The 19,686-nt window shown below is 35.3% G+C and overlaps 1 protein-coding gene across 1 annotated transcript in view; it reads left to right on the top strand.

Moving 5' to 3' along the window:
• TMEM131 (transmembrane protein 131) overlaps positions 1-19,686 on the top strand; it is a 91,173-nt gene that overhangs the window by 54,375 nt on the left and 17,112 nt on the right. The window contains exons 12-29 of the mRNA XM_086880553.1: positions 1,821-1,929; positions 3,710-3,818; positions 4,554-4,707; positions 4,809-4,979; positions 5,255-5,365; positions 5,451-5,585; positions 6,000-6,104; positions 7,458-7,544; positions 10,529-10,681; positions 10,834-10,909; positions 11,014-11,131; positions 12,639-12,777; positions 12,869-12,978; positions 13,365-13,431; positions 14,362-14,513; positions 15,822-15,964; positions 17,025-17,211; positions 18,242-18,427. Coding sequence (XP_086736679.1) covers positions 1,821-1,929; positions 3,710-3,818; positions 4,554-4,707; positions 4,809-4,979; positions 5,255-5,365; positions 5,451-5,585; positions 6,000-6,104; positions 7,458-7,544; positions 10,529-10,681; positions 10,834-10,909; positions 11,014-11,131; positions 12,639-12,777; positions 12,869-12,978; positions 13,365-13,431; positions 14,362-14,513; positions 15,822-15,964; positions 17,025-17,211; positions 18,242-18,427 — 2,312 coding nt within the window. The remainder of the gene's footprint in view (positions 1-1,820; positions 1,930-3,709; positions 3,819-4,553; positions 4,708-4,808; positions 4,980-5,254; positions 5,366-5,450; positions 5,586-5,999; positions 6,105-7,457; positions 7,545-10,528; positions 10,682-10,833; positions 10,910-11,013; positions 11,132-12,638; positions 12,778-12,868; positions 12,979-13,364; positions 13,432-14,361; positions 14,514-15,821; positions 15,965-17,024; positions 17,212-18,241; positions 18,428-19,686) is intronic.

Raw genomic sequence — 19,686 nt, 5'->3', positions numbered from 1 at the left:
CATATTTCAGGACAAGTTTACTTGAGCTTTATTTTGAAATAGGTTGAAATTTGAGGAAAGTGATGTTGAAAGGATTCTTAAGGATGTTTGTTTTTTTCCTTAGTTGTCTTAATTCTGTATTTTCCTTTATAGCATGTAATCAAGCAACAAGTGGGAAATGTGCATTATGTAGTTCAGAAAATTTCAACAAAACAGTGTAAATTCCTTCCTTAACTAAATTTACAGCTATAGACATTTTGAATAAATACATGTAGGTTTCTACACATGTGGTATAAGAGATGCACCTCTGAAACCTGCCATTTTTCTGGTAACAGGTTGTCCTTATGAATATTTCCAATTTTATTTACTAAATGAAATCAGCATTATTTCAAACCAGTAATTAAAGCATTTTGCATGAAAAGAGCTTCTAAATATGTTTATCATCTGTCATCCGGAAGTTGTGAGCTTTATCACAGCTTTGATTTCATCTGCTTTAAGAGGGTTTTTTTTAAAAAGATGTGTTAAGATTTCACTTTAAAAAGATGTGTCAAGTGGATCTCATTAGAAGAAAATTGAGATAGTTATTAATTGACTTATGAAGAGAAATACCAAATATCTGCACCCCATGTATGCAGATATGGTGGTGGACAAAGGTCAGTGCTATAAATCTAAAATATGAAACTTCTGGTTAACAGAGATTTTTCATTAGCTGCGGTAGTTGTGCTGCTTGTTTCCAGTAAGGATCATATGGTCTGCAGAACTTAGTTATTTATGCACACTTTTATGGCTTTAATTTACAATCAAGGACAGCTTGGCTTGGCAGAACTGTAATTGGTTTGTACCACTAGCTGTCTGCCTTCCTCCTCCCTAACCAAGAAAGGCTCAGCTGCTTATTAAGAAGGTGCTAAACCTCTGCAGCCCAGCAGAAGGTAAGGCAGCACTCATTTCAGTTTCCTTAATTCAGCATCCTGTAATTTGGTGTGGCTTAACAGCTGGTACGTGAGCAGCTGAGCTGTTCTTAAAGCAGGAAAAGTCAGCTGAGGAGGAAGAATCATGGCAGCCATCCTAATTTTAAGCAAAACAAGAATAAGAGCATTTAAATGCTTCATCCCAGTTTCTCCATGGAATCTAGTTCAAGGGTTTGCTAACAATCTTTATAGTCTTCAGATGACGTGGAATCCCTTATCCTGCTGCATAGCAATGAGTACCTCTACAAATCAGCTCTGGCTAATACACACAAATGGACAATAATGACACAATAGCTCTTCCAGTAATGCTTATTTACCTTTTCCCTTTAGTTAAAACAGATGTAAAGGGTGACCTTGTAAAGTGTTAGTGTGGAATGAATGTCATCACAGGTCTACAAAACGTTTGCTATGCTGTTAGTTGTTTTTTTCTCTAAGACTTAGCATGGGATTAGAAACAAGGGAGATGTCTGTATTCTCTCTGGTAGTTGCACAAGTCAGTTAAGAGTTTTGTTAGTGAGTGTACCAGAAACAAATAGCCTAGCTATTGTAGCCCTGCAGCATTAAGAATGAAAATTAAACCTTAATTTAAATAAGGTCTGTTTTCTTTCATTAGTATGTTTCTGGCCATAATGCCACTTAATTCAGTGTCCCCGAGGAGAACTCACAGTTACCCACTTTCCTGTCTATTGACTGAGTAGGACCTGAAAAAAAATTCTAAAATAACTTGTAATGCTGCTTTGTTATAGGAAAGACAGACCTGTAAGAGCTTGACCAAAACTAGTTTCAATTTTATCACTTGAAAGACATATGAAGGTTTCACAGCCTGTTAGCAATGATAAATTTACAGATACTTCATATTTTGATTGTTTGCAGAGTGTTAGACCTACACCACAGAATGAAGCTATAACAGTACATTTCAAGCCCGTTACGTTAAAAGCCTCTGAAAGTAAATATACCAAAGTTGCAAGCATTAGCTTTGATGGTAAGTACTGCTCCTCTCTTCTTAGAACTTGTCAAGTGCTTCTGAAAACTTAGTGAAGTTTCCTTGATTATTTTCACTCTCAATAAAACACTGTTTATAATTTTGAGAAGAAAAACAGATTTTCCTACCAGGAAAAGGCTTCTGAACTTCAGTTATTTCTGAAAGGGTTGTCTTTGTTCATGATCAACAAGTGTCTTAGACTGGTAAATACACATGAGAAGGTATTCTTAATTTTTCTAATAAACATAGCTGTATTCTTATATTAAGGCACTGATAATTTAAATGTATTTTCATTTTAAACAGACATTTGTTTTTGAGAAATCCTAATGAATGAAGTAACATGTACAAGTTATTCCTGGGGAAGTTTCAGTTAGATACAAGAAGAAAATTTTTCACAATGAAAACAATCAGCCACTGAAATAGACTTCCCTAGAAGGGGTGGATTAAGTGCTGGGCACTTAAGATCAATCTGGCCAGGGTGCTGAGATATCTTGTTTAAACTGTACTTCTGCCAGGAAAGGTTGGACTGAGTGGTCCTTGAGGTCTCCTTCCAACCTTGGTATTCAATGATTTTTCTCCTACCTAGTGTGACTTTAAATAATATGCTGACATTTTGTAGAAAGGTACCTCTGTTTTTATAGAGATTTTAATGAACTGTTAGAGCAGTGGTGACTGTTACTGCTTTATGATACTAGTTGGTGCTGTAAGTCTTTCTGCCTGAATTGCTTAAAAAGCGAATCTTTCACCTGCAGTAGTTGTGGTAGACATAATTTTAGAAGTTGCGTGGATAAAGATAAGAGGATTGATTTTTTATTATCATTTATGGATTAGCACTTTAGAAATTTAATATCTCATGGTTTCTAAAACAAGTGAAATATGTTTTAGCTTATTAATTCTGAAAGAGAGGAATTCTGTCAACTTGAGGTAATAATTCATTCAGATTTTGAAGCTGGTGGGAATTGTTTATGAGGACCTCCTGGCTAACATATGGTACGTCTTAGAAGGAATGGTGGTTCCTGGGAAAAATACTCAGTTAAGCTGCTTAATGTATTTCAGGAATTGACTTGATGAATTCTTCTAAGTGAAGCAGCCATCCCTAAATATTTGCAATTTCAGCTGTCCTAATTACATGCAGGGGCTTTAGGGGCTCAGTGGCTTCTCTTAATTGGTATTTGAATACCTTTTTTTTTTTTTTTTTTTGGCACTATTACTACCAGACTAACATTGCTTGTTCTGTGTAGTTTGGGTTCTTACATGGATTCTGTTTCTCTTTTTTGCAACCTTTAGCTTGTCTTTCATTTCTTCATTATTAAGAAGTTATTACATTTCTGGCCCAAAGTTCCTCTCAACTGCTAGTTCTAAGTGAGGGTCCCAGCAATCTCAGACTTCTGTTCTGTTAGGGAAGGGATAGTTTTATTCCATATTCTCAGTGGAGAGTTTAGTTCTGGGATCCAAATTATCCTCTGGACATGTTCAAGTTATTTATATGACAGCAACAATCAGGCTTCCCTATTGTAGAAAAGCTTACTAAATCCGTCAGGTCATCTTACTGGTGCTAAATGGAAAGAATTCAGAGCAGGGATCTCTTGCTTCATAGACTTTACACCATGTCAGTTTGCTTATTGAAATTTCCTTAAGCTCCACTTTTTTTCCTTCCATGGAAATGGATAATTAATTTTTGGGCTAGCTCTGTGATTTTATTCTTCTGCTCATTCTAGTCTAACTTAATGGATCAGTTTTTGTCAGCTTTAACAAACTTCTTATATTCTTGTGTGTACAGCATCAAAAGCAAAAAGAGCATCACAGTCTTCTGGGAAAATAACTGTTAAAGCAAAAGAGAAGAGCTATTCCAAACTTGAAATACCATATCAAGCAGAAGTGTTGGATGGGTAAGCTTCCAGTAACCAAACATAGTTCACAAACTAGATGCTCTAAATTAGAAGGGAATATTCCTGCCTTTCAGGAAACAAATGGATGAGGTAGTTTTAGCCATTCATAAGTTGGTTTCAAGGCTTCAGTTAAAATTTACCTTAGTGAGTTGTTTTTCAGAGCAGCTGAAAACTGCAGATGAGAAAACTGAAATTTTAAAAATGCAGTATGGAAGTATTTCTGCTTTCGCATTCTCTGTTCTATTGCTGTATGAATTTAGGGCAGAGAAAATACTTCTGGTTTTAAGCAAAATTTTGGAAGAACTCTCAGTGTTTCCTTGGGTTTTGCTACTTATTTACAAAGTATGACTAAGTTGACTTTAAAAACATTTTGAATGAGGTGCTATTTTATCAGCAGAACTGGCAGAGTATTTTAAAGGCAAACAAACTAAACCTTACCTATGAGAATTTTTGTGCTGCAGAGACATCATTTGGCTAATAAGAAATACACGATTTGCAAGTTATCTTAATGCTTAAACATTTTCTTTTAGTCTTTCTATTATTCTGAATTACATGTTTTTTCTTATTTTAATTACTTTGTTAATAACACCCCTGTAATGCTGGTAATATAGTTTCAGCATGCAATGGTGGGGTATGTACCTTTTCTGCTGTTTGAAGTAATGAATTTTAGTCTTTGTGTAAGGAAAGCACTTTGAGGAAAATCTTTATTTTCTTTACACTCTTTTCTTTTAATAGTTACTTAGGGTTTGATCATGCTGCCACACTCTTTCACATCCGTGACAGTGCTGCTGATTCTGTGGAAAGGCTGATCTACCTAACAAACACGTTCAGTTTTGCGGTCCTTATACATGACGTTGTGTTACCAGAAGAAGCAAAACCAATGTTTAAAGTAAGTCCTGTTTCAGTGAATGCTTTTACCTGTTAGTAAATGCTTAAATGTGATGCACTTGGTTCAGTTGTAACCTTGGTCTTCATTGTTCACTGGTCTAGGTCCAGAACTTCAGTAAACCAGTCTTAATTCCACCCAATGAATCCAGATACATTTTTACACTTCATTTTATGCCTTCCACATCATCTGTTCACGTAGATAACAATATTCTACTTATCACCAATGCTTCTAAATTTCACCTACCTGTCCGAGCGTACACAGGATTTCTAGATGTAAGTATTTTCCTTTTTTTTTTTGCAACTTCTGTCTAATTAGAGGCAGACTTCATAGGACTTTTTAATTCTTTATTCTACTTTGGTGTCTGCTGAAAAATTCTTTTTTGTTCCCTTTAAATCTTTAGTTTTACATAGGAAATTTAATAATGTAGAATTTTGAGATTGTCATGGTAGTGTTGTATTAAAGTTATTAATGCATTTTTTAATGAGCTTAGAGTTTGAGTACACTTCACATTTCACTTATGCTAAAATACTTTTATCAATATTTCTAGTACTTTGTACTGTCTCCAAAAACTGAGGAGCGATTTATAGATTTTGGCATATTGAGTGCAACAGAAGCTACCAGCATTTTATTTGTAGTCATCAACAGCAATCCGATAGAGGTGAGGATGCATTTATTTTTAGTTTATCTTTTAAAAAATTTACATCAGTATTGTTACTGAAAACAGTACCTTTGTTCTTTTTAAGCTGGCCATAAAAAGTTGGCATATTATAGGGGATGGTTTGGCTGTAGAACTTCTAACAACTGAAAAGGGAAACAGAACAACAATAATTGCAAACCACCACGAACTACAAAATGCTACTGCATCTGATCAGTCTTCAGTAAGTAAACCTTTGAATCCCCATTGCTTAAAGCTAGATATAGGAGGGAAGAAAAGAGAAAAACCTCTGCGACTTCTTTCAGTTTCATTTTAGCAGAGGAGTGATAAGAATTCTTAATTTTTGTCTGAACTTGAGTATGATAAAGCATGCAGGCTTCCTAAATTTATTTTAAGGAGCAGAATTGTAATCAAATTGCTGTTTCTGAAATTTACCCTTTCCAAATCCAACCAATCTCAGTACCCTCAGATGATGCTCGTCCTTAATCTGGGATGAGTAGAAATTTATCACCACAAGGAAATGATCATTTTTGTGTTAGTCACTTATGTGTTTATCACTGACAATGATTTTTAAATAGATTTTGAGTCTGGTTTTAGTGAAATGGAATACATTGGTGACTTGTTCTACCATTTACAGGTGATCCTCGCATCAGGCTATTATGCGGTGTTCCGAGTTAATCTAATAGCAAAGGAACTTGAAGGAATTCATGATGGAGCTGTACAAATCACGACAGATTATGAGGTATATTTATTGTATAATAAATAGGTGTTGCCCAAAAGATCTGTTTAGTCTTTTAATGTTGTATTAGTGGACAGACTGTAGCATGAGGGAGAAGTTAAGGCTGGAGGTGAACTCGAGAGGTCAGGTTATCTTTGCAAGTTAACCCTGCATCACTCAATGGGAATGCTACTTACGCTTTTATTATGATTTTTGTCCAGCTTTCAGAAATATCCATTTAAATCTGACCTAATGCTTTGCAGTTTGGGTTTTTCAGTGACGTGACATATCCTCAAAGCATCAATGCGTGCATCTTGTGGCGTATCATGCTTCTCCGTACATTATCAGCTACTGAAACTGAGCTGCAATATCAGCCTTTTTTTGTCAAAATGCAATGTGAAAGCTGTTTTGGAAAGCCATAGAATCATAAAGGTTGGACAAGAGTGGATGCCACCATGCCCACTAAACCATACTACAGTTCACCACAGTTTGCTGGCAGTTGATGAAACAGAATCCTTGCTCTGATTGTTATGGGAGAGAACAACTGGTTGCCTCAACGTCATATACCTTGCTTTTGCAGGAGACAGTCTAATGAACAGTGCAATCTCTATTTAATATCTTTGTGTGATATATGGAAAAAAACACAAACGTGACCCTATGCTTATGAAGTCAGGAAATTATACCACTGATTGTGTGGTTCTGATGGTGCTACAGAAAATGGGAAATTCCCAATTTCTGCCAGTTATCAGAGATTTTAAGCCTTTTTTTAGTATATCCACACATGTATGTGCCCTTTCAGTTACAGATTCTGAAGCATTTTATTTTCTTGCTTGTCACAAATTACTCTACTTGTATTTGTACTTGAATCTCATTGCTATCCCTTCCAGGCTACTTTTTCTATGTGTGTTTCAAGGTATTACAGTAACATGATGTTTCGAAAAGTTGGGTGTATCTTCTGCCCTCATTAACTTTAAAGATGTTACCCTCTGTTTTCCAAAAGAGTAAGCTTCATTCAAATGAGACCTATATAATACCCCATTTTTCTCTTCCACGTAGAAGAGATATGAGGATGACTGAGTAAAGGAGTGGTTCCTGACAGTATGGAATGATTGTTCAGAATATGATGATGGCTTGAAATCTTAATTCATGTCTCCATGTTTTAAATGTCTATATAATCCTAGACTGCATTAATTGTAGAATTTCAGGGTTTTGTTATTCCATTTATAGAATAGAATATATAGAATAGGATATATGTATAGAATATATAGAATATAGAATTTAAAAGTGGAAGAGGTATTTAAAGGCTAAAAATATAAGGGTTTTTTTTCCTAAATTTTTCTTTTTTTTCTTTTTCTTTTTTTTTTTTTTTTTGTCCAGATTTTAACTATACCAGTGAAGGCTGTGATTGCTGTAGGCTCATTGACCTGCTCCCCAAAACATGTTTTCCTTCCACCCTCTTTTCCGGTAAGAGAGTTGGGGAGGATTAAATGTTTACTTGCTGTGTTTTTTCTTTATATGTCCTTTTCCAAGGGACACCACTGTCCTGAATTCTATGTCAAATTGCTGGAGAGATTGTGCTATTGAACTATTATGATCAGTTTGTCATTATTTTGGGGGTTGCTTGGGATTTTTGCACCACATGTTCCAAGTGTGAGTTGTCCCTACATCTCCTCAACAGCTCACTTGGATGGGATCTTGGAATACTCATGTAATGGGATAGATCTCATCAGAGGGAAGATGGGTCAGTCAGCAGGACTTCAGTGAATGTTTGCTACAATTGCAACATATTCCATCTTCTTTCTGGTCTCCTGTGTCAAAAATTAGTCTTTTGCTACTCTTGAGGTCAAACAGTCATGCCCTACAGTGTTTTTTTATCTTTAAGATCTGTATATATTTATTTTTTTTACTATATAGCCTCATCATTATACGGATACTTATTACACTAGGTGGCACATTGAGAACTTTATTCTATTATTTATTTATGAACTGCTTCATAACTTTTGATAAGTTAAAATAGCTTAAAGATCCACTGCCCTTTCATTCACTGGAGATAAAGCAGTTTCTGTATTCTGTCTTTGAATCTACTAGAATTATTAGAAATCTTTATTATTATTATTATTATTATGATGATGATGATGATGATGATGATGATGATGATGAAGAATGCCTGTGAATGCCTGTCCCTTTTGAGTGCCACTTTAAATATTTTGTTCCTCATTGGACCATGAAGAAGTAATATTTTTTTAATCGCCTTTGAGTTTGTTCTGGCTGAAATGACTAAAAAAGTTCCCAGTATTTCACAGTAATAAGCCCAGAGTCTTATCAGCTTTATTTTCAGGGGGAGGTTCTATTTTGTTTGTTTTTTGTTTGTGATGTTTTGGTTTTGGAATTTGGCGGGGGGGGGGGTTGTTTTGATTCAGGAGGTTTTGTTTTATTTATTTCCTTTTGCATTGTTTTGTTTTGGCAGACGCTACTTCTTATAGCACCTGTTTCTCAGGCATAGCTTTCTTGCTGTCATTATTTTTTCTCTTCCCTAGATTACTGTGATTTTTATTGTCTTCATGCTTTTTCTAGTAATGTTTTCAAACAATTATTCATTCAGGGGATCTCTGGCCTTCTGCATTTTGTTTGGGACGATATAGATTCAGATGTAATTACCACCTTTGACACGATTATAGACTATTTACTGAGTTCAAGCCCCAAGCTTTTCAGAGCAGTCAGCTTTGCTTACTACTTCCATTAGTTTAGCACTTAGCTCTTTTTATATTTGAGAACATTAACAAGAGACTTTCTTTCACTTTTTCTTGGATTAATTTCAAACTAAACTTACACTCACTAAATTCAGGCTAGTCTTGCATTTATTTCTTCTGTAATGCCTCTATTACTTATGAAAATAACCCTAAAATAGCGTCAGTTCTTTTTGTTTCAGTGTTTAGTAGAGAAACTTGACAGCTACACCATCCAGGAATAGCTAGGTGCTACTATTTTAGTAACACATGCTTTTCAGTTTATACTTAGGATGTAATTCTCCTGCAGCTGCCTGGTTCCCAGAGCTGTCTGTCTGTTTATAATTTTAGTGTATTTGTACCTAAGTGTGGTTTCTGGTATTCTGTTGAAGGTTGTCAGCAATACACTGACAGTGTATACAGACCTTGTAAAGGTCAGTGTCTTGATTTAAACAAATGTTAGCTGATTGACTTCTGCTTCATAGTGTCATCTTTACCTCACAGTGTCAGACCTGTATCTTTTCAGCCTGTATCTTGTCCCATAATAATGGCAGTTTATTACTCATTGGAATCCACAGATGGAACTCAGACACAGCTCTTAATTCAGTTTAACAGGACTGTACCATTAAGGATTTATTCTTGTAGTTTCTTTCCCTCTGCAATTACTACTATTGAGACTTGCAATGTGACTGTTTCCTGAGGCCACAGTCAAATTTTGAACCAGCAAGAGACCTCTCCCATGTCTCCACTTAAACTTAAAGAAGTCTTTTAAAAATCTAAACTACTTATTTAAGGGAAACAAGAAAAATGTGTTCATTAAAAGATAGTCTTGGATATTTATATTTGCTCATGCTGATTTTTTTTTTTCTTTACATAAATCTGAAGTCTCCCCATCAGTCCTGAGTTGGACTTTTCTTCTGCTTTTGTTTCTATTATTCGTTTCCTCTATACATGTCAGGGCTGGGTGTTGAGGTGAGGTGTAAAATATGACCACAGAATCACTTATTTACAACTGAGGCAGGGGTAGAGATTGAGCGTTGTAAGGATTTTGATCATGACAATTAAACTGCATTTTCTGTGCTTAAAAGGTAAAATAATGTTTGACTCAGAAAAGGAGGAAGGCTGTAAAGGTGTGGGGAAAAAGCTTCCTGTTTTCTTCTTAAATGTCTTCTTAAATGTTTTGATATGTGCTGTCTTAATTGCATTTGGGAGCAGGAAGGAGGGTTTTAAAAGCCCCCTGTCACCTGTAGTTTTTGTAATTATAGCTTCCCTTTACTCTTCCTTTCAGATTATTTCTAATTAATAGCAATTAATTACTATTTCTAATTGCTAGCAGTGATCTTTTATAGAAAGACTGTTTCCCTTTAGTAGTAGGAGGCTCATCTAACTGAGGTTTTTTCTTGCCTTTCTTCTTCTGATACTTTCTTTTATCATGATTTGATTAAGGAGAGCTGTTGTCCTAGCTCTTCCAAGATACTTCAGGTGTTCTTAATTTTCGAAGAAGGATGAACTGTGTTTGGAAGCAGATGGAGGGAAAAAATACAACTTCACAGAAACTTACTATCTTGAAGTGTTGCAAATGGCATTTCTTTAAGATAGCGTAGTTAAAATCTCAATTTAACATTTCAGCAGTGCTGTGGTCTTTGCCAGCCTGCATAAATAGATACATATGCTAGGAAAAAATGCATATCCTGCAGACTTTTTTTCTTTTATTTTCTTTAGGGAAAAGTAGTTCACCAGAGCCTGAACATTATGAACTCCTTTTCTCAGAAAGTGAAAATACAACACATACAGTCCCTGTCAGAAGATGCAAGGTTTTATTATAAGAGGCTAAGAGGTAATAAAGAAGATTTAGAGCCAGGAAAAAAATCAAAGGTTTGTTTATGTCTTATTTCTAAGCATTTGTAAGTTCTCTTTTCTCTGTAGCATATGTTAAGTTTCTGTGTTCAACAGAAATATTCCTTTTTTTTCTTTGGTCATTAGATTAACTGTGCTGTTTAGTTGATCAGCTCTTACATGTTTTGCAGATTGCAAATATTTATTTTGATCCTGGTTTGCAGTGTGGAGATCATTGTTATGTAGGATTGCCTTTTCTATCTAAATGTAAGTAAAGTTCAACTTGATAATGAAAATCCTTTAAAATAAGTTTTCTTTTCTCCTTAAGTAATGGTTTTACTTGAAGATTTCTAAAAACACATTTCTTACAGCGGAATCTAAACTTCAGCACAGTATAGCAATGCAAGAAGATGCATGGGATTCTGACTGGGATTTGCATGAGAATTTATTCAGAGAATGGACAGAAATAAAACAGAACTCAAGCCATAGGTAAGTATTTTATTCCTGTTTTTTTGCTCAGGCCTTATGTCAGTAAAAATTCTGTGATATGTGTGCTCTTATAGAATACAAGGCTTCTTAATATTGCTGTGCTCTTTGAGAGAGGGCCAAGAAGGTATTGCTTGGCCTTCTCTGCAAAGCCTTCAAAGAGAGCATTTTAAAAGTTAAAAAACAGTAATAATTTCCTCAAAATAAAGAAAACTTTCAAAGTTATTATTCACTGAGTTGCTGGAGTTCTTGAAAAGATTGTAGCAGCAAGGCAGTCTCTACTCTGCAAAAAATTCCAAAACCAGATTATACCGGTTGTTCGGTATCCCTGCTTAAACTGTTTTAAGATAGTATCCTCAATATCCCTTTTAAGATTGCATAAAATATTCTGTCATTACTATACCAGGATTTTTGCATTTCAGTGAATTACAAAATTTTCTTGTATTACACCTTGAGATTAAATGGTTGCCTCTTAATATTTAGAAAAGTTTAATTCTATAGACTGCTGCATACCTTTTAAACATCTGCCTTCTCATGCATAAAGTTGATTTAATCTCCAAGACACTAGTTAACATAAACAGCAAGTGTGTGTGTCTTTTGTGTTGATAGCATCCAGATTACCCTTTCAAGAAAAGGTATGTGAAGAAACAAAATGTCTGTATGCAACTAAAAAGAATAACAAAAGCATTCCCCCTTTATCTCTTCTGTGTTATAATGGTGATATATTATTAACTCCTGAGAAAATTTGACCTAGATAGGATCCTCTATTTAGTCACAACAGTAACTTTCAAGAATGTTCTATCCCCTACAGTAAGAGAACAGTAAAGGAGAATGCTACTAAAGATTAGTTCTGAATAAGCAGTAGTTCTAGCTTGAATATAATATGCTTTAATATTATTTATTATAATGTATTTTAAAGTATTGGATACTTTTAAAGAGAGCTAAGATTACCCAACTCTTCAAAGGATCATTCAGGGAAAGGAGAGACAGCTTCTGAAAACAGAGGGGTTGTGACTTGGACATTTGGAGTTTCTCCAAAATATTTCTCTGGGTTTGAAGCCTAGTGTTTTGTCTGTTCTGCTGACTGGAGAACTCAGTACTTTTATGTTAGTTTCAGTGTATGCTGGAGAGCTTGTATGAGAAGAGGACCCAAGTCTGTTGTGGAGGTTGTTTAATAGCAAAGAACTTCATTGACTGATGGAAATAGTGGATAGCACCTAGTATGACTTGTTCAGCTTTGCTTTAGGTTTATTAGACAGGTATGCAGGCACACAGTCTGTGTATTCATTGCATTTAGAGCTGATGTACTGATTTACTGTCTATATGCAGGCAAAATATATTTTCAGAATTTTGGTTGCTTTATTGGAATTTTTTTCCTTTCTACTGTTTGTTCCTTTGCAAATCATCAAATACATTTTGGGTTATTTTTCTAACTGATCTGAATCTCAGTTATATTCTCAAAATTTGTTTCTGCAAAATGTAAAAGTGAGTTTTATATCTGTTTATCCAGACTGAATGCTGTATTTGAAGTAGACACAGATCTTCAGAAGGATGTTCGGTTGAAAATCACAGCGGAAATGTCCTGGCCTTCCATCCTTAGTTCACCACGCCATCTAAACTTCCCTCTTACCAACACAAACAGCTCATCAGTAAGTTATTTTAGTGATAGGATCATTTTAAAAAGTGTTTGTAATTGCATTAATGGTAATGTAAATTTATAAAAAAATTCTTTCTCAATAGGAAGAAGAAATTTTTCTAGAAAATCCAGCTGATGCTCCTGTGTATATTCAGTTTCTTCCAGTAGCTCTGTATTCTAACCCATCCATTTTTGTTGATAAGCTGTTAGAACGGTAAGTGTTGTTGTGGAATCCTTGGGGTGTTCTCACTTGGCAGAAAAAATGCATTGTACAAGGAATGATTGTGTCATATGGCAGTTGTGTTGGTAATTAGTGTTGGCCAAATAGAATTTGAATCATTAGGCCAGTTGAGAATTGAATCTATTGCCATTGAACACACATCTGTATTTTTCACTGAGCTAAAATGTGTTTACATTTCTTCCTTAACTTGATATACAATGGGGGGGGGAGGGGGGTGTGGAAATAAGAAATAATAAAATCAAGTGATGTGTTCAGCTGCATATACCATAGATACTTGATTTGTGCTAAAATGCATAAATGCAAGTATGTCATTATCTTCCCTGATGTCTGAGAAAATAAAAATTGCAATTTCATTTCAGGTTTAATTTGAGTAAACCAACTAATTTCAATCAGAGGACTCTAGAGTTCCAGGTCTTCAGAAATTGTGTAAGTATTTCAATACATTCCTGGTAATTTTAAATTTAGGTATTTTAATGTTTTAATAAGACTTCAGTCATACATGTCTTCAGGTTTTAATGTGGAAAATGTAATATAAATGTAGTATCTGTTGGCTGTCAGGAAATTTGGAAGAGAAATATTTCTTCAAATGTAAAAAATAAAGTGTCACTTTTTCTATATGCTTACATTATAATACAACTGTGAAAGTTACAGGAAAACTGCATTTTCTCATTTTCCTAGTGACAGGATTATTTTCTTCAGTGTAGTGGTTACTAGTTCTAAAATTAGCAAAGAATTGATTATTCCATTTCTTTGTTGGTTCTTTTAAGTGATTTGAGTGTTGTGAACTACCGTTAAGTGTGTGCTTTTTCATATAGAGCATGCCACGTCTCAAGTACTTCTTTCTTTATCTGACTTTCCTCCTCCATTTTCAGTTTGTTTTAGATTACCATTCAGTGCTTATTCAGTGTCTCAAGACAAATGACAAACTTAGCTAAATAAGTTAAATAACTACTTTTTTGAGTAGTTCTATTTTGTTTGCTTAATCATAAAGAATTCTGAGGAGAAGTATTCCATAATGGCTTGATTTAGATTTTAATTTAGAGTTCAAAATACATATGTAAGAACTTTTGGTCTCTTTCTTCCACTAGAAATTTATGGATCTATATGGGTGAGGTTTAGCTCAGTTCTGTTTTGTTGTGTTGTTTTGCTTCTCCAGTAACACAAGCAGTTTACTAATAAGTAGGGAAATCCCTGTGCTATCGGAGTTTCTGGTTAAAAATCCAAAATATATCATTGAGTAATATCCTTTTTTATTACAAGACCGATTTTCTAGCTAAAACAATACCATTTCTATCAAATAAATGTAAGAATGTCCCATTTTTTAAAGCATTGCTTTGTTTTCTCCACCTTCCTAAGGTCCAACCACTACAGACCACTATGGGACTTAAAAAGGGCCTGGCTCGTCATTCCATTTTAAGTCTAATATTAAAACCTGGTGAGAGAAAGTCAGTTAAAGTAAAGTTCACTCCAGTTCTTAATAAAACTGTTTCATCATTGATTGTTATCAGGTAAGAGAAATTTCTGAAATAAGTGTTTTTGTCTGTTTTTCTATTTATATATAGGATCATATTTGTGATCAGCTATAAAGAAACTTGCTTTTACAAGAATAATTGTAGAATCCTATGTGTCTGCAGAAAGATTAAATGTAAATGTAATTCTGACATGTCTTTTAACAATATTCTAACTGCATTTTAACTGTATTCAGTCCATATTAAGCAATATAAATATATAAGCCACTGTTACCACGGAATCACTGAAGGGCTTGGTTTGGAAGGGGCTTTTGAAAGTCATTAATCCAACCCCCCTACAATGAACAGGGACATCTTCAAGTTTCTCAAAGCCCTGTCAAACCTAATCTTGAATGTTTCCAGGGATGTGGCATCTGCCACCTCTCTGGGCAGATCTGTTCCAGTGCTTCAGTACCGTCATTGTAAAATTTTTTTTCTTCCTGTATCTACTCTGAATCTACCCCATTTTAGTTTTAAAACCATCACCCCTTTTCCTGTCACTACAGGGCCTATTGAAAACTTTGTCCCCATATTTCATAAGGGCTCCCTTTAAGTACTGGAGCTCCTGTATGGTCACCAGGAAACTTTCTCTTCTCCAGGCTGAATAATCCAAATTCACTCAGCCTCTCTTCATAGCAGAGGTGCTCCATCCCTCTGATCACCTTGGTGCCTCTCATCTGGACTTGTTCCAACAGGCCTGTGTCCTTCCTGTGCTGGTGACCCCAGCGGTGATGCAGCAGTCCTGGTGGAGTCTCACCAGAGCCGAGTAGAGGGACAGAATCCCCTCCCTTACCCTGCTGGCCACACTGCTTTTGATGCAGCCCAGGGTATGATTGTCTTTCTGGGTTGTGAGTGTGCATTGCTGGGTCATGTCCAGCCTCTCACCCACCAATACATGGAGACTAGGTTTCTGAAATACATCCTACACTGTCTTGAAAGAAGTGTCTCTGGTTAGAGATGCCCTTCGCAAGATCAAGCTTGATCAAAGCTTTGAACAATGCAAGTTCAGTCTTTCCAGTGAAGAGCATTGAGTTTGCTTTTGTATCAGGTGTGATGCCTTAGTAAGAGATACAGCTTTTAACTAGTGTTTCACTGGGGTTTGTATGTGTATGTTATGTTGTGATTTCTTAGAGTTTTGTCTTGTAAACATCATGTTTGAGACTCCTGCTGTTTAATTCTGTAATATGGGGAATTAGCTGTGGAACAGAACATAAATTTATTCTACAGATTTGGGATATAAGCTCATAGTCTATAGAGAAGCTTTTATGAATGTTTCCCCTCACACTTTTTTTTTTTTTTTTCCCACAGAAATAATTTGACTGTAGTAGATGCCATAATGGTAGAAGGACAAGGAACAACTGAGAGCTTGAAGGTTGCAGGCAAACCTCCTGGTCCAGGAAGTTCTTTACGCTTTAAAATCACAGAAGCATTATTAAAAGACTGTTCAGAAAGTGAGTACTTCTTGAGCTAATACACTGAACAGAAATCATACTTTATGTATAAAACTTGAAATGTGTAGAAATACTTTTCCCCTCTTCTAGTAAACCAGAAATTTAACTCCTTTAAATACATTAAAATTGGTACTTTATTTAGGCAGAATACAAAATATATTATGTTTTTTGTTTTAATGTGAGAACTAGGAAATAAAACAGAAGCTCTTTGTCCACTTAAATTCAAGACAGAAGAGGTAAAGATCTTGGCATATTTACTATCAAAGTCTCTAGTTCCTAAATTTAATATAAATTGGATCATGGGTGTAACTTCCTGTGTACTTCTTTTCTTCACACTTTCATAATCTTTAAGCTCATAGCCAATGGGGAAAAAACATTGGGCATGTTCCTTGATGAAAATGAAATCTCAGCCAGATTCTACTCTGAGATCAGAGAGGTTTTCTGCTTTATGGCCTCAGGCTTGCTTCTGAGATGAGAGCTAAGAGTACCTATATTACCTAGGAAACCGGTAAAAGAGTTTTAGTTATCTGGTATTAAAATCTGCTTTGCTAGTTCACATTTTTCCAGACATTTCTAAGTGCCATGTTAATTATTCTGCTTTTTGTGAGGGGTCAGTAAGAAAATTTGAAGTAAAGCTTAGTCATTGCCTTTTACCCACTGTGGTTAGGGATATTTTGCTAATAAGATATATGTAGTTAAGCCATGTATTTTTATTTTTAAGTCACACCAAAAAAAAAAGAAACAAAAAAAACCCTGTTTTAATTCTTCTCTTCGTGGGACTGTTCACAAAATACCACAACATTGGGCAGTACATTAAAGCACTTTGCAGCTTAGGTGATTTCTTTGTGGGGCAGTAGTGCGTTCAGAGGTAAGGGAGTTCTGGAAGTGTACAAGTGCCCTACCTTGACAGTGATTGGAATCTGCCTACAAGTTAATTTCAGTGGACCTTGCTAGTCTCCCTCATGCTGTAATACTGACAGAACTCTCTTCTGCTGCAAAATATTAATTTAGTGAAGAATATCTGCTTAGCATAACGCTAACCACTGCTGTTTGTTTCTAGAAATGAAATACAAAGAACCGAATTTCACACTGAGGAGAATGTTCAAAGTGGAAAATACAGGGCAGCTGCAGATTAATGTGAAAACGATGGAAATCAGTGGCTACACATGTGAAGGATATGGATTTAAAGTAGTTAACTGTCAGGAATTTGCACTAAGTGCCAATGCCTCTAAAGACATTGTCATATTGTAAGTATTTTTTCTTACACCTAAATGGAGTATTATATTTGGAATTTCAATTTTGTTTCAGATATCTCGTGGTTAAATTCTAAGGGCTTTTTACTGAAGTTCTGTGTATATAGGGGTTTTTTACATTATTATGAAATTGTCAACAAAATTACATTTTTCTCTCTTCTTGCAAATTCTGTTTGATTTTTCATTATACCGTGTTTTTGTGACTGACCATACTATTACTTCTGTTACTATCTATCAAGTATAACTTGCTGTGTTGGAATAATCTTACTATATGGGGTTATATAAATTTCCCTCATTTAACTTGTGAATCCACATGGGACCTAGACCTACATATGCTTTTGGTGCATTGCAGTATGAAGAAGACAGCCTTTGGTCCAAGGATTTTTATTGTAATGCACAGTATTTTAGTCTTGAATATTTTGTTTATTGCCTTAATGACAGTGATTGTGTAGTTCTATCATTTTTTATTGTAAAAAATCTCTGTACCAAACACTGATGTTTTAACAGTGCTTTGTTGTAAAGTTAACTATTCAGAAAATGGTATCTAAAAAGTTCAGAAGTTGCTTCTGTTCTGCAGGTGGATGTAGGAAATATTGCTGCAGTGAAATAGTATTTCTGCACAGTTAGTTTGAGATGAGACTGTGACATAGAGGTGATGTTTTTGAACAGTCAGTTTTGTGACTCAAAGGTGAAGTGTTGGTTCCATTACTTACTTAGACCTGCTGCTGCATTTTTGCTGCATTCATAGCTTTCATTAACAGGTGTGGCAAAACCTTATTTTCAGGTATTATAACTTCATGTGGTACTGCAGGAGTAATCTAGAATCATTAAGTGTTAATGAACATAATCAAACACATCTCAAGGTATTTGAAAGATACACAAGTATTTTTAGGCTGTGTTGTAATTGATGGGGTTGAATTACAGGGGTTTTTTTAAAAATTTGTAATTTATGAATTATAAAAATTGCCTAAAACCTTTGTGCTGTTTATATGAAAAGTTCTAATGTGCTTTATGTTGTTTCCAGGTTTACACCAGATTTCACTGCTTCCAGAGTTATACGTGAATTAAAATTCATCACTGCAGGAGGCTCTGAATTTGTATTTATCTTGAATGCATCGCTTCCATATCACATGTTGGCAACGTGTGCAGAAGCACTGCCCAGGCCCAACTGGGAACTGGCACTGTACATAATCATCTCAGGAATAATGAGGTTGTGTGTGTGTTTGTTCTTACTGCTGTACGGGCACAAACTGCCACTGCTCAAATATGGGTTACAGAGAAGCACATGGGTATTCAGCACATGCTCTAATTGTTGTAAAATAAAATAGGCTAAAAGGACATCAAATTGATAAAGACTCCTATAGATTGTGAGCTGTTTAAGGCAAAGGAGTGCTGACTTTCTGCTCAAACCAGGGACAAAATAATATACTTCTTGCTCGAACCTATTTCTTTAACTGAGGTGCATACTCCTGTTAGCTCTGATAATCTTTAGGGATTTTGATAAATAAGCCAAACTTGAAACATATTAGGTATTAAAGCACTGATGGCAGTGAATTCCTGTAGAACTGCAAGCATCCTTCTGGAGTACTGTGCTTTAGAGATAGAAGGCAGTGATTGTAATGAGCTTAGCAGATGCCTTGGATGAATTTAACTTTGCTGCTGCTTGTTATGTGACAGACAACTGGTGATACTAATAATGGGATTTCTGAGAACCTGAAGGACATTGTTTGTAACACTGCACACTCACAGGTTACGTAGTAGGATATTAATGCACATTTTTCCTCAGCAAACAGACATATTAATTATACCTTGTTGAATAATGCATTGAAAGTGCCACCTCTAAGTCTAACCTCACAGTCTAACCTCTACCTTCTTTATTTGAAATCAAGAGTTTTAAACCCTATGTCCTGCTCACCTCTTGGATGTGAGACACTTTACCCCACTGCTTTTGTGCAGAGAAAACCCTAGCATGGAAACTTATCAGTATGAGTTTTTACTTATCAATAGCAACAAATGCTGCTTTTCTTTTCATTAGTGTTAAGCTTATATCTTAGTGCGAAATGTTTTGGTGCTGTAGATGCCTCTGAAGAAAAAGTGGTCTTTCTGTGTTCTGCAAATCCAAAACATTATCACATAAATGTCATGTTCCTTTTTTTTTCCCCACAGTAAGTTACTGGCTCTTCATTTTGCAACTGTTCACTTAGGTTGTCTTTCCTTGTAGGGACTAACAAGAGAAAAAGAGAAGATGAAGTTACAGCCCACTTCATTTTCTTTTTTGACTCTTCAGCACTTTCCTAAGTAATGCAGTGTTTAGTGAGGAAACTGCATTTTCCAAAGTAAGAAGAAAATTTCTGTTACTTAGGAAATTTTGTGTCATCACTAACACTGCATTACTTAAAGTGCTGAGTGAGTACTTATGTGGTTTTCTTCTATATATGTGCTAGAAAGGTATAGGCTGAGTTTGGTTTT

The sequence above is a fragment of the Cyanistes caeruleus genome, chromosome 3, assembly GCF_971803275.1.
Source record: "Cyanistes caeruleus chromosome 3, bCyaCae1.hap1.1, whole genome shotgun sequence".
Taxonomy (NCBI): Eukaryota; Metazoa; Chordata; class Aves; order Passeriformes; family Paridae; genus Cyanistes; species Cyanistes caeruleus.
The sequence above is the reverse complement of the archived record's forward strand: the minus strand, read 5'-3'. Positions and strand labels throughout refer to the sequence as shown.